This window comes from Carcharodon carcharias, chromosome 3 (genome assembly GCF_017639515.1).
Source record: "Carcharodon carcharias isolate sCarCar2 chromosome 3, sCarCar2.pri, whole genome shotgun sequence".
NCBI classification, from domain to species: domain Eukaryota; kingdom Metazoa; phylum Chordata; class Chondrichthyes; order Lamniformes; family Lamnidae; genus Carcharodon; species Carcharodon carcharias.
The window spans coordinates 104,205,203-104,227,453 of record NC_054469.1 but is presented as its reverse complement, the minus strand read 5'-3'; the positions used below and the strand labels follow the sequence as shown (position 1 = coordinate 104,227,453).

General features: G+C 44.1%; 1 protein-coding gene across 1 annotated transcript in view; it reads right to left on the bottom strand.

Moving 5' to 3' along the window:
* sema5a (sema domain, seven thrombospondin repeats (type 1 and type 1-like), transmembrane domain (TM) and short cytoplasmic domain, (semaphorin) 5A) overlaps positions 1–22,251 on the bottom strand; it is a 244,463-nt gene that overhangs the window by 16,852 nt on the left and 205,360 nt on the right. The window contains exons 16-18 of the mRNA XM_041184817.1: positions 13,900–14,125; positions 9,970–10,188; positions 6,845–7,015 (exon numbers count right to left, since the gene is read on the bottom strand). Coding sequence (XP_041040751.1) covers positions 6,845–7,015; positions 9,970–10,188; positions 13,900–14,125 — 616 coding nt within the window. The remainder of the gene's footprint in view (positions 1–6,844; positions 7,016–9,969; positions 10,189–13,899; positions 14,126–22,251) is intronic.

Below are 22,251 nucleotides of genomic sequence, written 5' to 3'. Positions count from 1 at the left end.
ATCATTGGAATTGTGAAATATTTGTCTTCAAGCATTTGCAGGTATCGCACCTTTTTACTATTAAAAACAGTAGGAAGAACGGGATGGCATAATACGCTTTCAGCTGTAAGGCTAGGGACTGTCATTCCTACAACACATCTCTGGCTGTGAATTTACTTCCCTAGTCTCGCTGTTTCTGTCAAATTGAACAGCTGTAAGTTTCCTCTCTTTGTTGCATCATTCCTAAATGAAATTCATTGGGAGGGATAGTCTGAATTAATTTCCCAGTGATCTGTTGGTCAATCTGAGAGTTATCAGGCTAAGCACTGCAATTGGAATGCTATCCTAAATTTTCCAATGGGCGGAATTTTCCATGCCCACTGGTGTTGGGTGTCATGGCAGGCAAGAGCGGCCAATTAGTTTGCAATCATCCACTCCACCTGTCGCCGCTCATCAAGAACTTCAGTGTGATAAATCTGCATATCATTATAAGTCCAGCTCGCTGGAATCATCCCCCCACGCTGGATCATCCGGGCACGTCAGCATTATTGCATGCCTACATGTTTAACAACAACATTTATAAGGTGTGCACCTGGTGAGCTGCACTTCGAAGTGAACACGGAGGTGAGTGCACAGTAATGCTGCACAGCACTCTCCAGGGCCATCAAGGTTGGTTGTCACACATTCAGGCAAGGGGACAGGCAAATCGCATTTTCCCGGCTGGCTGACAGTGCAGTGCCGGGACAAGGGCTACCCTATGGTTGAGATGAGTTTGGGGGAGGGGGAGGGGAGATGGGCAAGGGCTGCAATGCGGTAGAGGTGAGTTGATGATAAGGGTAAGGGCTGCACTGTAGTTGAAGGTAGTGCACAAGCACATGCGGGACGGGGTTGAGGGAAGCAGTTACACATTGGGGGAAACTTGTATAAAATGACCATTCCTCGCAGCTGAGACAGTTCAGGCACAGCCACATTGACATATATGAAGTCGGGCTTATCTGCCCACTCAGGCAACGCAGAGGCATCAAAATACCAACAAGTGCTCCAGAGCTTTTCACCCCTCAAGCACAGACTGAAAACTTACAAGCATTTTAGTGGACTACGGAACAGTTGGATGACTGGAAATGTTGTACAATCTCCTTGCTAAAGCTGGCAATGGAGCAGTCACTGATGGAAGTGTTCACAGCCCCTTGCAATGTCATCATCCCAGTTTGGACCAGTCTCCCCCATGGTTCAAGCTAACAGTGCAGCCTTGCAGAGCGGGTTAGCAGAATGCCTGCACCTGAGCTGAGAGCACAGCATGCAGTCCAGTGGGCAAAGCTGCTGCCAATTGATCATGTGAACTGCGACGGAGGTGGGTAGGGTTTCGGGCAGCTACACAGTGCACTAATCTCTGGCTGGTGGCCAGCACTCTCCAGGATGCGTTAAGTGGCCTTCAGACTTAACCAAGAGATGCTCTTAATACACCCATGCTAACCCACATGTCTCTCGCTTTTCTCCTGCAGGAAGAGTACATCAGGAGCATGGAGCCTGGTGACCTAACTGTATGCCTTGTGCCTTACAGGGAATGGAGATGAAGGAGAAGAGAGCGATGTAGGACCCTAGCTGGATAGAGGAAGGAACAGCACCCTCAGGAAGCAGGGGTGGCTGTGGCTCCCATGCACGCCAAAGAGCCACAGTGAGCCATTACCGGTTGTTGCTTAGCTAGACCCAGGTTCTACAGATGGCGCTTGTCATTCCTGCAGATGACCAAGGACCAGTGTCGCTGAAGACTGTGTGTGTCCAGTGATCTGGTCGGTCACATCTGCCATCTGCTGCAGGATTTGGTGCCAAGGAGACATGGAGGGCATCCACTGCCAGTGGCCATGGCACTCAATTTTTACACCAGTGGCTCCTTTCAGGGCTCCACAGGTGACCTCTGTGAGATATCACAAACTTCCACCCACAAATGCATCCATAGGATCACGGATGCCACCTTCAATGGCACACAACTTTGTGCATTTCGCCTGGGATCAGGAAAGCCAGGAAGCAAGAGCACTGGGATTTGCCCAGATTTCAGGTTTTCTACAGATGCAAGGTGCCATCAACTGCACTCACGTGGCGCTCCGATCTCTTTGGCAACAAGTGGTCAACAACATCAACTGCAAGGGCTTCCGCTCACTCAATATTCAGCTGGTGTGCAACTAGCACAAATACATCCTGCAGGTCTGCGCACGGTTCCCAGGAAGTGTCCACGAGTCGTCCAATTTCAGTTGGTCTCAGGCTCCAGAGAGCTGCAGGGATGGCTCCTCAGGGACCAGGGCTCCCCACAGAGGACATGGTTGATGATGCCCATGCAGAGGCCTCAGACAGCAGAGTGAAGCAGAGTGAACGAGCCTCATGCTGCAATTTACACCTTGGTGAAGCAAACCATTGGGATGCTGAAAATGAGGTTCCAATGCCTGGACCAGCCTGGTGGAGCCCTGCAATACAGTCCACAGAGGGTATCACACATCATGGTCATCTGCTGCGTCCTTCACAACCTGGCACTACAACAAGGAGAGAAGCTGGTTGAGGAGGAGATGGAGGAGCTGCATGTCTCCTCCGATGAGGAGGGCATCAATGGGATTGAGCGTGAAGAGGTCTTCGAAAGTGACGATAACAGCAATGAGGCCATCGCACTGGCCAGATGAGGCAGGCACTCGGGAGCCCCTCACAGCTGCTCAATTCATGGAGGAAGTTGACGACATGCTGTGAGGAGACACCATGGATCCTTATATTGTATCTGTGAACATTTGACTCCTGTCTGGCTAATGGCACCTCACCTGCGCTCTGTGAACAGGGTCATGTCGTGGAGATGCAGTGGGGAAACTTTAACTTCTCTTGATCCTAGGGCATCTTTCGTGAGCTGAACCCTTCAAGATCACACTGTCACCGGACACAGATGCTGATGATATGGGGGTGCCAGCCATACCTCTAAGGTGCTGGGAGCACACAGAAAATTACAGATCTCTGTGCCGCCAGCCCAGAACATTCTGGCAGCAATACAAGCACATTGAGGTGCAGGGATGACTGATGTGTCCAGTGACAGTGAAGGCGCACCATCAGTGTGCTGGGAAGGTTGCACAAAGCACAGGTAGAGACCCTGGACTGAGACACCTGTCTTTACCTTGTGCAGGAACCAATGTTACACTTCAGACGGACACAAACTGCTCATCAGAACAAGGAGCCATATGCAAGGAGTTTGGGAGTTTACTTACAGCAGTGAACAGTGTGTACAAGTGATTAACACCCGTGCCCAGGCTGTGCAACTAACTTTACTAACCCTGCCTTGGTGTTCCCCCGACATCCACAGCGGAGCTGGAGGTAGCCTGCTGACTGTGACACCCTGTCTATGATGACTTTGGGAGGCATCCTCTGGAGGATCGGGACCTGGAGGGCCCAGGCCTGCTTTCGGGGTCCTGCTGTGTGGCAGTGGCACTCTCCTGCGCCTATGGAGCTGGATTTGCTGGGGTCACAGGAAGAGACAAATTTGAATGGGCCGGACACTCCCGGAGTCACCTGGATGGGTGGCTCCAGGGTGTGCACCTGCTGATCCTCCTCCCTTTGGGTGCCCGAGGGCCCCTGGCTGACTCCATGAGGAGATGGGGAAGCTTGGGTGAGATGGAGCTGCCCTGCACCCCTCTCGTGTTGACACTGTTGGAGGCCAACAATGGCGTCAGCGATGGAGTTCAGCCCACAAAGCAGTGCAGGACCGATGTCCTGGACCAAGGTCTCTATGGCGATCACCATCGTGCCAGTGTTGACCTCGCTGTGTTGGCATGCCAGCGCTATCACCTCGGGATGAAGGCGGACAAACTCCTCCATCATGAGAGTAAACTTGCAAGGAACATAAAAGCGGACTGTAAAGTTCTATAAGTATGCAAGAAGAAAAAGATTAGTGAAGACAAATGTAGGACCCTTATATTCTGAAACAGGAGAACTTATAAGAGAACCAAAGGTCTAGTGAGAAGGAGGAATTGAAGGAAATTAGTGTTAATAAAAAAACATTGCTTGAGAATTTATGGGACTGAAAACTGAAAAATCTCCAGGGCCTGAAAATCTACATCCCAGGGTACTAAAAGAGGTAGCCACAGAAATAGTGGATACATTGGTTGCTACCTTCCAAAATTCTGTAGATTCTGGAATAGTCCTGGCAGATTAGAGGGTGGCAAATGTTACCCCACTATTTAAAAAAGGAGGGAGGGAGAAAACAGGGAATTACAGACCGGTTAGCCTAACATCAGTGGTAGGGGAAATGCTAGAGTCGATTATAAAGGATGTGATAACAGGACATTTAGAAAATATCAAAGGGATTAGACAAAGCCAAAATGATCAAATTGAATGGTGGAGCAGGCTCAAAGGGTCGAATGACCTACCCCTGCTTCTATTTTTCTATGTTTTCTATGTGCCTTGCAATCTGAGGAGTACAGTGGGCATCCCTTCCTGATGTTCTCAAACTTGCCTTTGCAGCTCCAGAACTGAGGTATGACTGAGTCCAGAGGCTCATCATCTGACTCGGACTCAGCAGATTTCTGGTCTCCAGCAGTCTTTTGAGTGCAGGAAACCTGGGGAGTCCCTGCTGCTACCTGCTTTCTATGTGCTCACCAGAATGTGACCACAAGGCTACTGTAAAGCTAGGTCCCACCAAGGTATGTGTCTCTGCGCTGGTGGAGGGTGGGTATGTGCGGTGACGGGACTTCAATTAAGGTTTCAGCAGATTCCTCTTCTGAGGTGTCTTCGGGGCTTGAGTCGAGGAGCTGGGTTGTGGGCTTTCTTAGCTGCTTCAAAATTGTGCCTGTGAATGCTAGGAGAGATATTTAGTGCATGGCAGTGGCCTGTGAAACAGGACACATCACTCACAGCATAGTTGTCGGATGGATGTTGCATTGCTGGATCCTCCATTGGTTGAATACTGCCAATCTCACCGTCAGCACAGGAACTGACCATACCCTGGATGGCTCTGTTTTCAAAGTCCATGAGGACCTTCATTTCAGGCATTTCTCCACCAGCCTGTGACCTTTCCCTTTTGTTGTGTGCCAGCTTGTCCTGCATGAATACAGATGGAGAGAGTGTAAGCAGGACATCCTGCTAAGCCACATGACAAGTATGCCTGGCACATGTGAGTGGTGAGTGGTGTCATGGACAGGACGAGGACAATGAAAGTGAGTGACTTACCCTGGTGGAATGGAGGAGATCATTCATCCTCTTGCAGCACTGGGTGGCTGTCCTCTTTTGCAGGGCTTAGCACTGACCATCACTGCCACCGCCTCCCAAGCCAGATTGGTGATGTTGCTGGCCGTCCTGCGGCCAGAGTGGTGGTAGCGGACATCGCGGCAGGCCTCCATTGCATCCAAAAGGCACTCAAGGGATTGTCAGTGAATTGAAGGGCTGCTGTCTTCTTGCCTTTCGGTGCCATGTCTTCTGTGCAGTAGTTGTGGGCTGGAAGCACTGAGAGGTGAGCGCACGGCTGCACATAATATGGCACTCGGTGTGAGAAAGCGGTGAGGTGATGGCATGGCGGGCGAATTAGAGGTCACGCATCAGCGAAATGGTGTGTTTCGCAGGAATGCATGATTAATGAGGTGGGATTGGGACGATATGGCATGAAAAGCCGCCATTGCGGCCAGCAGGTAAAACATTCTTTTTCCTGCCCGCTACCACACTTAGTGTAAATCGGGATGATTCCACGCAATATATTATAACTCAATCCCACTATTACTCCTAGTTCCTAATACAAAGTACTTAATAACCTGGCACTGTGGTTTAAAGCCAATGACTGTCTGTAGTAGGGGATCATGAATTGAACTTATTTTTAGTTCACCGTCAGGAAGATTAAAAAATCTATCTTTAGGCCATTTTCTGATACAGTTGAAAACCTAACAGCAGATTGAAATTTAACAAGAATATAATTTAGCAAGATCCCTCCCTGCAGGAAAAAACATACAAATAAATAAGCTGTGCGAAACACAAAGGCCAGAACTTTATGTCCCGCGGGCAGGCGCGTGCCCGACCTGAACAGACGTGAAGCAGCGCAGCTTGATGTCGAGTAAGCGTCCCAACGTCATCGCGTACTTGTGCAATTAAGTGAGCATTAAGCCCATTAACGATGCAATCAACAGTGATTTTACCATTACCACATTTACAGTTGGCAGACGAGCCATTCTCCCAGGCAGCATTCACATTTTTGCTCAAACCTTGATCCAGAGCGAGATGAAATCTCTGTGGGGAAATAAACTAAAAAGAGATATCTGTGGACTGTTCTTTATAAGGTGCGCTTTCAGGTGCTTGATTGCGCTGCATGGACATATTTTGCAGCATCTTTGTTGTGTCCTTTATTCTATGGAGGTCTGCAGCTCCCTGGGGCAGCTGTCTGCCTTCAGGGAGCTCTCTTGAAGCCTCACCCGCACCCTCGGTTACATTGGTGCCCGCCTCTTTCCCGCACCAACCCCGGCAGTGCCGATCACACATGCCCAACGACTGAAAAATTCAAGCCAAACTGAAATTTTGCACATTTCTCTAAGTCTGTCTTCTGACAGTCACTATCACAAATTTGTAAGAAACCCATCTTTGCAAATGAATTATGATCAAATGAATGCACAAAGCATTTCAAGAGAATTTCAGTGCCAAACTAAGCAGCTGAATACACTGTGGCAGAAATTAGTTTGTAATAGTGGGATTGGGTTATATTATTTTGGAAAATTTAGGATTGCATTCCATTTCCAGTACTTAGCCTGATATCTCTCAGATTAACCAACAGATTGCTGGGAAATTAGTTCGGACTATCCTCCCAAATTAATTTCATTTAGGAACGAAGCAGCTAACTGAGGTGTGTATTCTGTCCTCATACCTGGACAGGGCTGTGTGTTGCACAATGCTTCTTCAGTATGGAGACCCAGACAGATGTCTCCACCATATGCAGGTGGAGGATTACTGCAGGAACGTGTCCTCATGTAATGTCCACCTCCGCAGGTGACGGAACACTTCGACCAGGAAGACCAACAGGACCAACCACCATCCACTGAAAAGGAAAGCAAGTAATAAATTACTAGGCACTTTTCAAAATGTTTCTTGGGCACTGATTTTACATCTCCAACTGGGTTAGCAACTTTTCTTGTCTTCAATTCTCAAGCAAAATAACCAAAACTCAGTAGAGGTTATTTAGATGGTGCAATTTATATTTTTTTTATTCACTAAACAATTATTGGACAATCGTAATTGCCCTTGAGAAGATGATGGTGAGTCAGCTTCTTGAATGCAATTGAATAGCTTGCTAGGTTATTCAGAGAGCAGTTAAGAGTCAACCATGTTGCTGTGGGTCTGGAGTCACATATCGAGCAGAGCAGATAAAGATGACAGATATCCTTCCTAAAAGGCATTAGTGAACCAGATGGGTCTTATGACAATCCAGTGACATCATGGTCACCATTACTGAATTTATTTAATTAATTGAATTTAAATACCCAAACTGCCTTAGTGGGGCATTTGAACATTGCAGGACTTTTGCCCAGCTCTCTGGATTACTAATCCAGTTACATCACCACTATATTGCCATACCCACATGCACATACTTGAACTAACCTAAACTACTTTTCCACTTATAAAAAAAAGTTCACCCATAGCCAAAGCACATGTGGCCCCAAAAGGACTATTGTTAGGTTACATAAGAGTTCTGCTCCCAGCAGCAGGCTAACCCCGATTGTAATATAAATGTGGCAGCCTTCCACCGCATGATGGCTTGGTTAAGATGCGGTATGACCAGGCGCAACAGAGGTAGAAAAAAAATGGTGGCAGAAATAGATCGGGCGGGTTACATTGTGTAATGGCACCAGCAGTGCAATTCTGCTCTGCAGGCTTGTAAAGACCTTGCTCCAACATGTAGGGAGTTTAGTTCCGCAAAAACTAAAAATCGCACCTGCACATGCACAAGTCTAAGTTACTTTGAATTTGTGATCACAACATCCAAAAAAGCTGCATGTCAGTGTTCTAAAATCCATTCCGTAATGTAAACAGGGTAAAGCACAAAATGCCAGCAGCCTTAACATGCTGCAGAAATAACTCCACAATATAAACAAAGCAAAATGTACTCCTTTAATACAAGGAAACATTCAGTGGGATGGACAAGGGATGCAATAGAGCAACAAAAATTTCAAAGCTGCAAAAATGCTCCACTAAGAAGCAGCAAAGGATCAGAAGTGGAGGGATAAAGGCATTGATAACTCTTACAAAATAGGAGGAAGATGTCTTGTTTTTGTCTCAGCAAATTTGGAAAAAGACTCATTCTTGCTAGCTGACATGTAGAATTTTCCATATATAAATTGTTATAATTGTTCCATTCAGAATACTAAAAGTTAAACAAAGCAGTGACCCATCTGTATGCATATGTAAATTAGATACACTACATAAAGTCCTTTTCCCACCAGTGTTTTGCTGCAAGCCAGGCTATAGACTAAAGATACTCATTCTGAAGATTTTGCATTTTTTGAAACACTAACCAACTGTGCCAACATTGAAGCTTTCGGTACAGCACAATTGTGGAGGGGGGCTGAAAAATTAATTATGTTGCTTTATTTTCTCTTAAGTCACTGATAGATTTTCAATTATTTCTTTGGAGCTGGAGTTGATTTCTAAGTGTACTTTCTTTACAGATTGCCTGGCAGATGCAGAATGCAGTTTGAATCAACAGAATAAATAAAGCAACAATGTAAATAAAAACTGAGGATTAAGTGACATCTGGGATGAAGTTTACTCAAACCTTAATATAGTTTATGCTGATGAAAGAGATCATGTTAACCGTGTACATCTCCCAAGTTCTCTGTGGCCTCTGATAGAATTCAGCAATACAGATCCTGGGGGTCTAAAGTTCGACCCTCAGATTAAAATAAATTGTACGTTCCATTCTATTACAGTGTCTTACAAAAAAAATGTTTGGAAATTGCTTTTATCTTTCAGTACAGCACCAGGCAGCCCCTAAGTTCCACCCTTTATAACCCTTTATTTCATGCCAACTCAACGAGCCTTTGAAACCTGTGAGAAAGTACTGTAATGATAAATTTCTGTTATAAACTGGCTTCATTAGTTAGGAACACATTTCTTGGATTTTAGGTGAGATTTGGGCCAGGAGTTTCTGGTCCCGTTGTGGTGGGAGCCGCGGTGGGGGATTCGGCTGCCCAGCCACAAGTCCACTGACTTTCGGTGGGACTGGATGATTCCGGCGGTGGCAGAAAATCCTGCCCTTTGGACAGCTATCTAATTATGGGCCATTTTAAGATAAGGGAGAATCAGCAATCAAACTATTAATTAATAAACTATTTGCCTCTCACACAATGTACCTTTGCTGTATAAAAGTGAATAATGGTAGGGATTTTTGAATTTGCTTTTATAAGGGGAATGGATCACCCAATGAATGGTACAGCCTTTGCAACTTATAGGATTAAATTATGGCTTCCAGTATATTTTATTCACCCAAGCTATTAAATGTAACTAAAGAAAAGCTTTAAAAGCTTCACCATCTTCTACAAAGGGCACCCCAATGGCCGCAAAGCCATATGCCATTTGGGTTTATGAATCATTTCAATAACATGCAATACACTGTGATAATAAATCTATTTTCTATAATATGAACACTAGTTGTTCAGTTGATTGTGTGTTGGATTAGGACCAAAGAACTCATTTAGCCCCTCATTCTTCTAAGGTGGATGTCAGAGGAGACTATATAGGAAACATGTACTCTGCTTGTCACACTATCTCAAGTACTGTCAGAAATAGAATGAAAGATCAACAGTGATTCATACTAACATCTAGTGGTGCTGAGGTGTTCATGTTCTTTTCCTCATTCACCCTCTTCTCTCTCCATTTATAATGTGCAAGAAACGAGAGTCTTTATTATATACTGATAAACTGAACATTTCTGGTCTTATTTACAAACAGCAACTTTACTCTGTCTGATTGCTATGCAGTTCAAAATGTTTGTACCTGGACAAGGCAAGATATTGCACTCCTGATATTCCAGTGATTGCCCTAGACAGGGAAGCCCTCCATTCCTTGGCTCAGGATTATTGCACATTCGTCTACGGCTTCGAATTCCCCGGCTGCAGTCTCTGCTACACTGTGTCCATGGCAGCCAGGCAGACCAAGCACCGTTGACTGTGTAAGCAGAAAATCTTCCATATCGTAAGATATTTCCAGAAAACCCTGTAGGAAACAAGTGGGTAAGGTTAAGGAACTGAAGTCCTAAATGCAGAAATAAAAAAAGAAAAACTGCTTACCTATGTGGAAAAAACGATGATGGTGGAGCTAATATTTTTGTTAAGCCAATGATACAAAAAGCTTTCTATTCATCAGGTTAAAATGTCCCAAAATAATAAGTTTCCAATTACGGGGCGGTATATACTTCCCAACATGTGGAATGTTTTAACCATAGGTCAAACTTGACTGAATACTGTTTAAGGAAAATCATTTCTTCATTTAAGATGGATTGGTAACTGAAATGGGTTTAAGGAAATCAGCATTCTTCTGGACACCTTCCTTCTGTCAAAATAAAGTATCAGACATTGGCACCAGTATTATTACAAGTGTTCTGTGTGCCTGCAGTTTACAGTTTAAAGAATAACTATATATTGTTGCTTTGAAGAAGCTTCTACTTTCCATCCTTAAAGATATAATGATTTTAGCAGTAGCACCTTATCAGCTAGCACAGGCTGAATTCTACAATTAATAAACAAGAAAGTATATTTTTAATACGTATATATTCAACAATTTCTTCTAAACTTTAACCAATTTTAACATGAGTGAATCAACAATGAAAGCTAAGCCAAAGGAAAATATCACCGCCCTTATTGATAGCAATGGTTCCATATAAGAATGCAGTATTCGGGCAGGAATTTCTTAAAGAAAACTCTATTTTAACTAGCACTTTCAGACAACCATTAAAATGAAGAGAATGGGTGCAATTTTTGGTACTGAAGTAAATATTTTCTAAATGTTTAAGTGCTGGTGCAAACCTCACCGAGAATCTGCAGCACATAATTCTCCAAGGTTAAACCATCACATCACCAGATACACAATTTGACGGCAGCAGGGACATGTTGGCAGTAGGAGCGGAGGAATGAATGCAAGTGAAATGTTGATACATAGGTACAGTGGAAAGCTATAATCACAAAAAGGTGAGAAAGGTTTTCTGAAATCTTTAATGAAGCCCCAAAAGGAATGTCTGCTGATTGTCAGTCTGTGTCTAGGCTGATGTTACAGAGGACTAAAAAGCGGCAGAGAAAAGAATAAGCAAAGATAGAACTTCATTTCTCACATGGGGCCTACATCATCTCTCCAAAATAGTTATTGACTTAATCCAAGACCTTTTTCTCTTGTTATTTTGTTACTTTTGAAACATTTACTAATTTCTTTTTTTAAACCTGCGGGTTTTGCTTCCACCAATGTTTCTGGTAGGCTGGCCTAAAGAAACAAACTTAAAGGCCAGGATTTCATGGGGCCCAGGGCACATGCTGGGAGGGATTATTGGGTGGAATGGTAGGGGCAGCATGCCTGTTACCATCCTGCCACCACTGGTAAAATACCAGCAGCAGGTAATTTGCCATGTGGGATGACCCCCACCTCCTTGTGGGCTCGAGTGGGAAGCCTCTTGATTGGATGTCCTGTGGCCCATGAAGGACACCCCAGGTGGAAGGGTGCCCCCTCAAACAGAACCCCACACCCCACCCTCCACGAACAACCCCACCCCACTTCGTCCGGGCTTGCTTTAATGGTATCAGTAAGCCCAACCAACTTACCTAGATTATAGGGCCTTCTCCATTGATGCTGCGGCTGTGTGGTTCCAGTCCAGCAGTGGCCATCACTTCTGATGGTGCTGCTGGGATTGAAAAGATGCTGCCTATATGATTGGTTAGCAGCTCTTGGGGGTTGTGTCCTTGTCCATTAAAGGGACGGGAGCCCCAACTGCAGGCAGTTAACACTGAATGTACATAAAAAATGCAGTCGATGCATCCATCCCTTTGAGGGGCAATATCCCATTCCAAAAGCTGCCAGCCAATCGGATGCAGTGGCCACTACTGAGGCTGCATCCAGACAGCAGCAGTATTGATGGCGGAGGCCCCAGAACCCAGGTAAATGAGTCAGGCTTGCCAGGGCCATTCAGGCAGGCCTGACTGCAGGCAGTTAATGCCTGATGCACGTAAAATGCAGTCAGGGCTCCCAGTATCAGCTGATGTGGGGTTGCCCCCCAATTATCCAGCCGCTGGACAGGACTACCACTGCTCTGCAAAATCCCAGCCAAAGAAATTTCTCCTACTCACTCTCTCTTCATTCTTATGGTAATAACGTTAAATGTATGGCCTCCAGTTACCCACTTGATTACAAGCAGAAAGTTTTATTCCCCCAATTTATGGGATCAAAACCCCTTTACTGCAGTTGTTAAATGATTGGACTTGCCTGCTTCAGCCTTACTAAACAGATCAAGAGATTGACGTTAGCGCCCATTATATCTGGGAAACGGTTGCAGGTTGCACCATGAAACGGGTGGGGGGATCTTTCCCCAATTTGTATGCTGTTCATGTTTCCAGTGGAGTGGTGGGGAGGGAAGAGGAATGGCAGACAACAGAGACTTCCATTTGAAAAATGTCATTCCTTATTCTAATAGCTCTGAATCCCATTTGTTCACGCAAACCTGTCAAATTGCTTCTAGAGCCTATTAAAGCTTTTAGTTCCACTATCCATGCTGGTAATTCCAAATAGCTACCTGGCAGCTGTCATGTTTAGTATTTATTTTAGTAGTTTTTGTTTACTCACGCATGGAACATCAGTTAGTGGGATACAAGTTTGTGTAATTCATGCTGCACAGATTCTACTTACTATCCTGTATCATGAAAAGCATCTACAACATTGCAGATGCCACCTATAATGTCTATAATGAAACTGCTCCCAGGTTCAGACACTAACCTGTGCTGAGTTAGCTCTCAGCCAAGATGGTGGTGGGACATTACAATTGTGCTCAATGCTTCTGTATATCCTGGCTTACACAAGGGAAAAAGAAGAAAAGGCTTTTGCTTTTAATTGCTATCCAGTAGTTCCTGCTGGAAAGCATATATAGGCATAAGTCAAATGAAGGCAAGACTGAGGATAATTGGGATGTTCCGTGTGCTTGAATAGTTTGGTGTCTCCATTGAGATATAAAGAACAGCCAATTAGGTGAAGTACAAAGAAACAATAAATGGAAGCATCTTCAATTCCAAAATTACTCATTTACAATTACTCAATACATCAAAATAATGAACTGTGTTGGTTCTGGAGTCCCTAGTGCATAGAAAACGCAAACTCTGTGTTTGCTATTAGTTATGCATTAATCCCCTAACACATGAAAACGAAAGATAGCAACATTCATGATAATTGGAATTAGGAAGTAGAATATCTAAAATTTAAATCACATCACAAGTGTGAGACCTTTACAAGACCCTCAGATTTTTGTCAAATATCCTCAAGTCAAATTTATGATAACTATCAAGATTTTATCTAATATATAAGAGCCTGAAGATTCCCTGTAGCTATATTAACAAATAAATTAATATTTCCCCATGATATTCCTCTGTCCACTATTTGAACAGAGGCAATAATTCATGGAGTAGCCTTTCCATTTAAAAAAAAACAGAAGTATGTTATCAGCATGTCGAGCATAATTCAATGATATTGCCCACAATCATTTCTTGGCTATATTGTCTGCAGCCCTGCTCTACTTAGGCTAGTTAGAGAAACATGGGGAAAAGAGCACACAATATTTGAGATAATTCTGTATGATAGCAGGTACACTTGTCCACACTGGTAATTGTATTTCCAATCATTTTATCATTTGGAGAAATGAAATCATTCCAAAACTCAGGATTTTTCACGTCCACTCACCACCTGCAGAACAGCCAGTTGATCCATCACTAGAACAGTAACGCATCTCTATCCTTTGACGGCCGACATCCAGGAAGTTTGGGTCAGCCAGGCGTGCCTTACACGTGTACCTAAATCTCTGCTCATAGTGACCTCCATTGTCTGAGATATTAACAGGTGTCCAAGGGGTCCAAGGGGTGGTCTTCTTTAATTCAGGGCACAGGTTGGTATTACAAGTTTGATATTCCTGCAAATTCAGAAAAAAAAAACTAGAACCTCACCACAATAAAAACAATAAGTCTTCTATTGGGTAAGCCATCAACGTTCATTTTACTTCAGTTTTGTGTCTGTGTGTGCTGCCAGTCATGCTTTGCAGGTTTTTCAGGTTGTCAGATATGCGATAAGTATATATTTACCTGAGAAAGGGAGAAGAAAACATGACCACTGCAGAAGTTACTTAATTTTAAGAATAAAAATGATGTGCAACCATTTGCTATCTTTGGTCAAGCCTCCAAAACTACTCAAGGAACAATGCAAGATGGTAGACTTCATTGCAGTTGTAACAAAGAAGGCCTTGCACTCTATTGAATAATCCCTACAATGGCAACTTAAAGCAAATGAGATATGCTAGAAAAAAACAGATGATTCCAATCATACTACACTGTGGTACAGTTCCTGACATGCATTCCTGTCATCATGCCCCAACAACTGTTCCCAAGGCTGATTTTACCCATCGCAAGCAATTACAAATTAGAATCTAAAACCAACAACTGCTGAAGAATGAGTCATAATTTTTAGCCATTGGGAAACAATTATTATATATGACCAGTACATTTGCATTTTCCCACATATCTGAGAATTGAACACATTACATTGGACACTCCCCAATGTGCCTAATAATAAAAGTGATGTAAGTAAATCAGGAATTCCAAATGCAAAGACTTGAAGATGAATTTTCATTTAATTAAATGCTGTTCAAACATAGAGAAAAAGCATTAAAAGTGTGGAGATTGTTAGTCTCTGCATAACATGGATAACAATTCAAAGCTGTCCACTTGAAACATTTTTAGGATGCTTATTCTTTTAAGACATTATGTCACTGCATCATGTGGCTCTCCCTGTTCTCTGACCAATATTGTGTCTCTGTACTTCAAAATTAACTCAAGGTCCTGTTGAATGGGATTTTACGTTAGCAGCAGAGGTCTCTTTTACCCAGTAGAGGATATGTTCCACTAATTTTTGTAACTCTTCGTGTTGATACAGTCTGTGTCCTTATAGGTCATGAACAGTGATTATATTTCCTAAGTATCTTAATTTGGCAGAAAAGAGCCTCTGAACATCCACACAATGGTATCTTTGTTCCAACACTGGCTTTAGTAATCAGATGAAGAAATGACATTCTCTTGAGCTAAATTAAACCGAGTGACAGATAGGAATTCAAGAATAGGGCTTGAGCACTCCTCTGTCTTGACATCATGGGGAAAATTTTATGATGGACTAAAAGTAACATGGGTTATAAACTGGGAAGCTGACCTCCACCTTCAAATATCCAATGCATTTCCAGCACATGAAGTTCCACATCAGGAGCATTAAATTGCAATATCTACTTAATATCATGGAAGGTTTAGTGACCAAATATATTGATATCATGTAAGGTTTGGTGCAAGCATAAAACACAAGCTGCCCCCATTCCTGCCCAACAAAAATGGGATGACTTTCAGGGTCTCTCCATTGCAGTGAAAATCTGGGCCCTGCAAATCCACATTTTCTCCAGCTAATGATGTTTGACTTGGCTGCAGAGAACAAACCTTTTGTATTTGTTTATACCTATAAATACAACTTGTAGGTTTTCTAGATGTTGTGACAGTCAATATGTATCTTGCTGTGTGCCTGCAGCCACTCTTGCTCACCAAGAAAGCCATCAGTTATAAGCTAATTAATGTTGAGGGCTCCAGGATCACTTCACTTGGGATGGCATAGCTTTACTACATGAATTTCCAATAGTGAGGGCAATGGTGGTCAAGGAACAAAAATCTATACAATCCCTTCAGTCACATTTTCTGTACCTGGATCTTGTTTGTCAAATCTGGGTTGCCGTAGCGGCAGTAATTGATGGCAAATAGAGTGACAAGGTGTCCCACTGAGAAACTGTTGCAAAAATAGTCCGGCAAAATTGTTCTCCAATGGACCTGGCAGTAAAATGACTTTGCAATAATTTGATTAAAGTTTTTAAGACAGTGAAAGAATTGGAATCCATCCAAGTAGGTAGAATATTTGAGTCAGATGGATTGGAAAACATAAGACTAGGTTAGATGTTGGCAAACTTATGTTGAAGATACAAGACTCATTTAATGCATTACTATCTCTGCTATGAGGAATCAGTTTTCATTGCCTACACATGAAATTGATGCTCCCTGCTCAATTGCTTATGAAAACCAGGTCCATGAGATTTTGGTCTTTGGCTTCCTCAGCTGAGAGCAATAGTTTCATGCCAGGGAAACATGTTTGGGTCATGCACAGCGCCCCCACCAACCCCCCCCCCCCCCCCCCCCCCCCCCCCCCCACACACACACCGCACCCCCACCACCCCAACCCAACCAGCAGCTCTTCCTGCTCACTGCTGCTTGATACATCTACCTGTCATGTACCCTCTCACTCTTACACTGTCTGCATTGTCCATCTCAGATTCATCTATTAAATTGGCAAAACGTCATAACACTTTCCCCTAGCAAAGAGGCAACAGATCAAGATTCAATCTGATATCTGGAACCATTCCATGGCAAGAATGCATTTTGGGTGCAGGCTATGCAGCAATTTCATTTCTGTTCAGTCTGACGCTAACACTGCTGGTCTCAGGTACCTGGATGAGGTACAGTGGAGCAATGGGAGAAGAGTGTAGTTGTGGTGAGTCTGAGGTGCCTTGACAATAATCATCCATTTATTGATTTACACTATGAGCGCAGGTACATATGGAGGTGAATCAGGGCTCCAGCATTCTTTTAGGACGAACATTAATACTTGTGACTTCATTTATCACGACCAATTCTGCACGAGCACTGAAACATTTCTGACATTCTATTGTCATCTGTGGGATCACTGACTGCCACGGTTACCTCTCTCTATAATAACCTCTTCTGAAGACCCCTTTGTAGGATGCCCTCATCTCTACGAAAAGTATATCTACCAAAGTGTCCAAAAATCTGGGTCTCTGTCACAGCAGATATCTTCATTACTACTCCTCTCTCTAGCATTTAGGTGTTCTCATCATCTCTCTTCCTCCAACTGAAGAGCTTATTTGAGCAGAAATGGCCTTTTAAATACTGCACCTAAACATTATTTCTTTCTTGGTCTGCACATGAAACACAGCCACAGATAAATACTGAGATTGCAGATGGTAATCCCGCCCTGCCTCTCCCAGTTTCTGGTGGGTGGAAGAAAATCCAGCTCTAACAGTATTGAAAGTGAATGAGCTTAAATGAACAGTTTGTCGACATCCTAGGTGGTCCCAATTGCAGGGGTGGGGGGGCGTGGGGGAGGGTAAGTTGGGAGAAGAGTGATGGTTGTGAGGGTAGTTGGTTGCCTGTCCAGATGTTGGGGAGTTTGATTTTGGGTTGGGAGGAGCACTTGGTATTTGGAGGTGTTCCTTTGGTGATCGGGGTCAGAATCTGATGTTGATCGGGGGAACAGTTGGTGTTTGGGGCCGGGAGGACCAATGGTGTGTGGGGTGAGGAGCAGCAGGTCACATGGTGGGAAGAAGGATACTGGATACCTGTTGGGCTGTAGGAAACATTCCTGCTCCTCCTGACCCACAAGCAGTTCTGTAAGGGCACTTACCTCATGGATTCAGCCTCTCTTGTCTCCTTTAAAATGCCAAGTTTCACGAGAAACATGGCTGCCTGGTGTTAAAAATAGAATGACCGTTAAAGTGAAGGCTGAGTTTGGTGATGCTGCAACTATAGAGGGTGAACTTCCTACATATTTGTTCCACTGACTGTGACATCTGATTATTAAAATGCAGCAAATGTTTAGAAAAGCTGAAGCAGATTAATGGAATTCTCTTGGTTAGAGTGCCATGTTAGCCCCAATAGAAGCAAGCCAAATGGCAGTCAGTAAACTCTGTTCACAATGTTATACTTTGCTGTACAATTATTTCCCAGGGTGCAAACATGCTCACATGTGCTCACACTACATAATTTTCTGCATTAGACTTTTGCAAGAGCTGACTGTGATGGGAAAAATAGCAGGTTGCCTTGCATGTAATGAGATTGTTATGAATGCTGAACGTTGCAGGACGATTATGGTTTAAATTGTGCCTTTAACTCAAAGGAAAACAGAATCCTGGAAACGAAAATCAAATTAACATTCTTTATAAGCACCTCAGTCTCAGTTCAAAACAATGGCTTTGTGATCAGGTTTACATGGGGGAGAGAAACCCATTGGAGGTGGAGTGCCAGTTTTAACACCTTTCACATTATCTTGCTGAAGGAGGACAGCTGCAGCTGTGACACTATTGCTGTGGGAAGGGAGGAAGGCATGTTTTGTGTTAATGACCAAGCAGGGTGCTTTCAAGAGTTTGGTTTCTGTTCAAGAGAAAGAGAATGGAACAGGCAGGGCTCTTAAGATTTAAGGAAGGGGGAGTCACTGAGGTGTGCCCAGCTCGTGATAATCATATCCAGAAAAACTCAGGAGGAGTGGAACGACTGTCGAAGGACACTGGAATTTTCGATCTGGCATGATGGGAAGAAGTGAACCTCAGCTGGAGAGCTGGGATTGACTATTGAACTGTTCCTCTAACGCTACATATCTGCCAAAAGTGTGGCATACAGAAAGGGGTTTTGTAAGGCATACTTCAAATGTGTTAGTTAATGAATGCAAAAGTGCCTTTTCTTTGGTTTGATGTATAAGTTGACTGTTAATACGTAAATATGTTGATTTTATTTTGTTCGCTACAGTAAAAGTCAAGAAGTGAAATCTTGTCTTTTGCTTCTTTTCAGTAGTCATTGGAAAATTCATATTTTTAAAAAATGTTATTGGTCTCTGTGGATCGTAACAAGGTGCAGTTATTTTGGCATCTTGAAATAACTGATTATCACCACTGCCAGTTGGACTGTGCCTTGCAATGACTAGAAATAGGAGTACCGTGCAGTCAGGGCTCAGTAGAGGCCGCGGGGCGAGGCCGGCAAGGCCACGAGACGGGGCCGGCGAGGGCTGACAAAGAGAGCATGCCAGTGGCAGACAGGATGTGCCGTACAGAGCAGCCGAGTGAACACAAACCAGTACTGTCGCCGGCTGATGGGCACACACTAATGAATGAGATGTGCGAGTAACTGTGCATGGACCAGTGAACGCAAAGTGAGCCAAGTGCACATGCGTGACTGTTCCTGGTGCCTGGCCGATCACAATGTGAAATGAAGGCATGAGGTCTCATTATAGTATTTAAATATCCAATTCACTTGCTGCAAGTTCGATTGGTCGCTTAGCTCTCACTCCGCCTCCCTTAAAATTGGAAGTGAGTGGGTTTAAAGTGGATTGGGTTTGTGCTTCAGGTTTTTGGCATTTTAACCTCTGACATGATCCCCAAACCACTGGTTTTCAGGATTTAAAATTCAGCCCCTGGTCTCATCCATAACAAACACAATTTAGCTGCTACCCATGGAACCTCTGAATAAGTCAATTCCCTTGGAAAGGGGAAAAACACAGCTGCAGGGGAGAATAAAAGCTGTAAAATTTGTTTGAATTGAGGTGTAAATGGAGAATATTCATAATGTACTTTATATCTCAAATTAGAAAAGATATCAAAAACACAAAATATTGGAATAACTGTGAAAACTTACGATACAGAGATACATTTTGACTATCAAATATGTATTAATTAATATGCATTTAGTACAGTAAATGTGGGAAGTGACATTCACGCCACACAACCATTTTTAACATATGAACCGGACTGATTGTTCAGAATTTCATGGGCAGAATTTTATACTCCCCAGCCGGCGGGTTTGTAGGTGGGGGATAAGCGTAAATTTCTTCAGGATGGATTTCCCACTAGGTTCCTGCCCGCCCAGACCTCGCCACAATTTTATGCTGGGGAAAGCAAGGCCTCAGCAGTCTCACCCACCCTTGTCCCAGTTGAGGCCCTTAAGTAGGCAATTATTGACCACTTAAGGGCCAGTTCCAGCTCAGCCTTAAATTTCAGGCTGGTGGGAGGAGTTCTGGGATTTGGGGGAAAACCAAAACTAAACCGGATTCAAGCTTTGGGCAGGAGTAGGGAGGGGCTGTGGGGGGCCTCCATCATTTGCCCCTCTTTAACATTGGGCACCACCCCCATAAGGTCCGGTAACCACAGGACCTCCCTCCCCTGCCCCCCAGCCCTTCCACAGACACCCAATCCCCTTATGTCCATCCCCCCAGGCCTCCCCCACCATCCCCATCCTGGAATCATCAAAACTTACCTGTTCCAGGAATCCCAGGACTTAGGCTCTGGGGACTGTTTGTACTCCCAGTCATGGCCACTGCAGCCTTTGGCCAATCAGATTGGCAGGACTCCCTCTCGAGGGAGGGGCGGAAATCCTGTCGCCAGCCAATTAACACTCGTTGGAGTGTGAAATTGCTGCAGGGCCATCTTAAAACTCCTGGCCCTAGCCTATGCACTGAGATCTCATAAACACTAAGGTCGTACTGCCACTCTCCCTGTCATAAATGTGTCCTAAATCACAGAGTGGGAGTCATTGCCATATTATATGGAGGCATCAATGTCAAAAGTTGCCGTAATTTCTGAACAGCACCTTTCCATTCCATCAAATAGGCCAAAGGCAAAAGACTGAGATGACTCTAGTCGTTCTTCTTTACCCCTTGTTGGCAAGTCCAGAATCAAATTGATTTTGATTGGATGGTGCTCACTTATGGTACATAATAGCATCTGTTCCCTGAGGGTGCGGCTACCACTGAACCTTATAGCAGCATATCTAGTTAGATTCCTGAGGGATCATGGGAATCCTTCTAGGCAAGCTGCCAAGTCAGGATGGGGGCAGAGGCAGGTAAATGGCAGATGGAAAAAGTGCCCATTCCATCTGGAATTTGTGTTGCTGCATCCCAACAGCACTAACTTGACAGGTTCCACACCAGCTTGCGATCCATCTGCTGTCACTACACTTGGATTTTGGCCGCAGGGACTGCTGAAGAATCCTGAAGCCCTGACCTGTGCTACAAATTTCAAAAGGAGGTTCTCAATATGTGTTAGGCCCCTAATTTGCATGTTCAAGGAGCCCAACACCTGGTTTAGGCATCCAGCTGAGACACCTAAAAGATGTGCCCTGTGAATTTAGCAACGGGACCAATGCCTGTGCAAACTTGGCACAGGCTGCCCCACTGCTAAAATGGGATGCATTGTGCCCATCTAATGGCTGAAAAAGGGACTCAGCATATACTAAATTCTACCCCAAAATGTTTTCAATGCCTGATCAGTCGTTAGTTTCTGTGTCATTGAATCATCAAAGAGCCAGGTTTAGACATGTGTTCCCCAGCTGCCTTTCCAAAAGAATTGAATATAGAAATTTTATGCTACATGGGCAACACCACTTAAGTCAATGTTTTCGGATTACTAAACAAGACTAAGAGCATTTATTTTGCTTATTATTGAAGGAGTTTATAGAGGAATTTTCGTTAGATGAAAGAAGCTTGTAAAAACTTTTTCATTTAGGTTACTACAGGAGCGAATTGTTCTGCTCTGGGTTTGTCTTGAATGATTGCCAGTTGATGAATAGTGCACTTTTAAATGTTCCACCACTTAGTCTAGTTAGTATCTAACACGTGTAAAGGTGACTTTCTAGTAAAGCAACAAACCTTCTGGCTTGCTTCTGACCTCCTCTGATGCCATGGGCGGAATTGTCCCAGGAATCAGCAAAGTCCGATATTGGGTGGAGAAATCAGCATGTGACCAGCCAACAGCAGTGGCAGCTTTGTCCACTGTATCATGGGCCACTTTGTTAAAAAAATTGAGATGCACAGGTTTCACATTGGATTGCTGGTGGAATGGCATCTGATTCGCCCATCCCAACGTCACCTCATGCCTATATTTAAAGGGTACTATATTTAAAGGGCGCCCCGGCATAGAGCTAGCTCTCTACAAGGGATAGGAAGCAGCTGGGAACTGATGGCTGTCAAAGGGAGGAAACATGCTGCCCCCAAATTTAGCGATGCCTCCCTCAAGCACCTACTGGATGCAATGGAGGCCTGCCATGATGTCCTCTGCCCCTGCTCTGGGCAAAGAACTTCATCCAAGGTGACAAATCCAGCATGGCAGGCAGTGGCGCAGTGATCAGTGCCAAAGCCCTACAAAAGAGGGCAGCCACTGAGTGCTGAAAGAGGATGAAT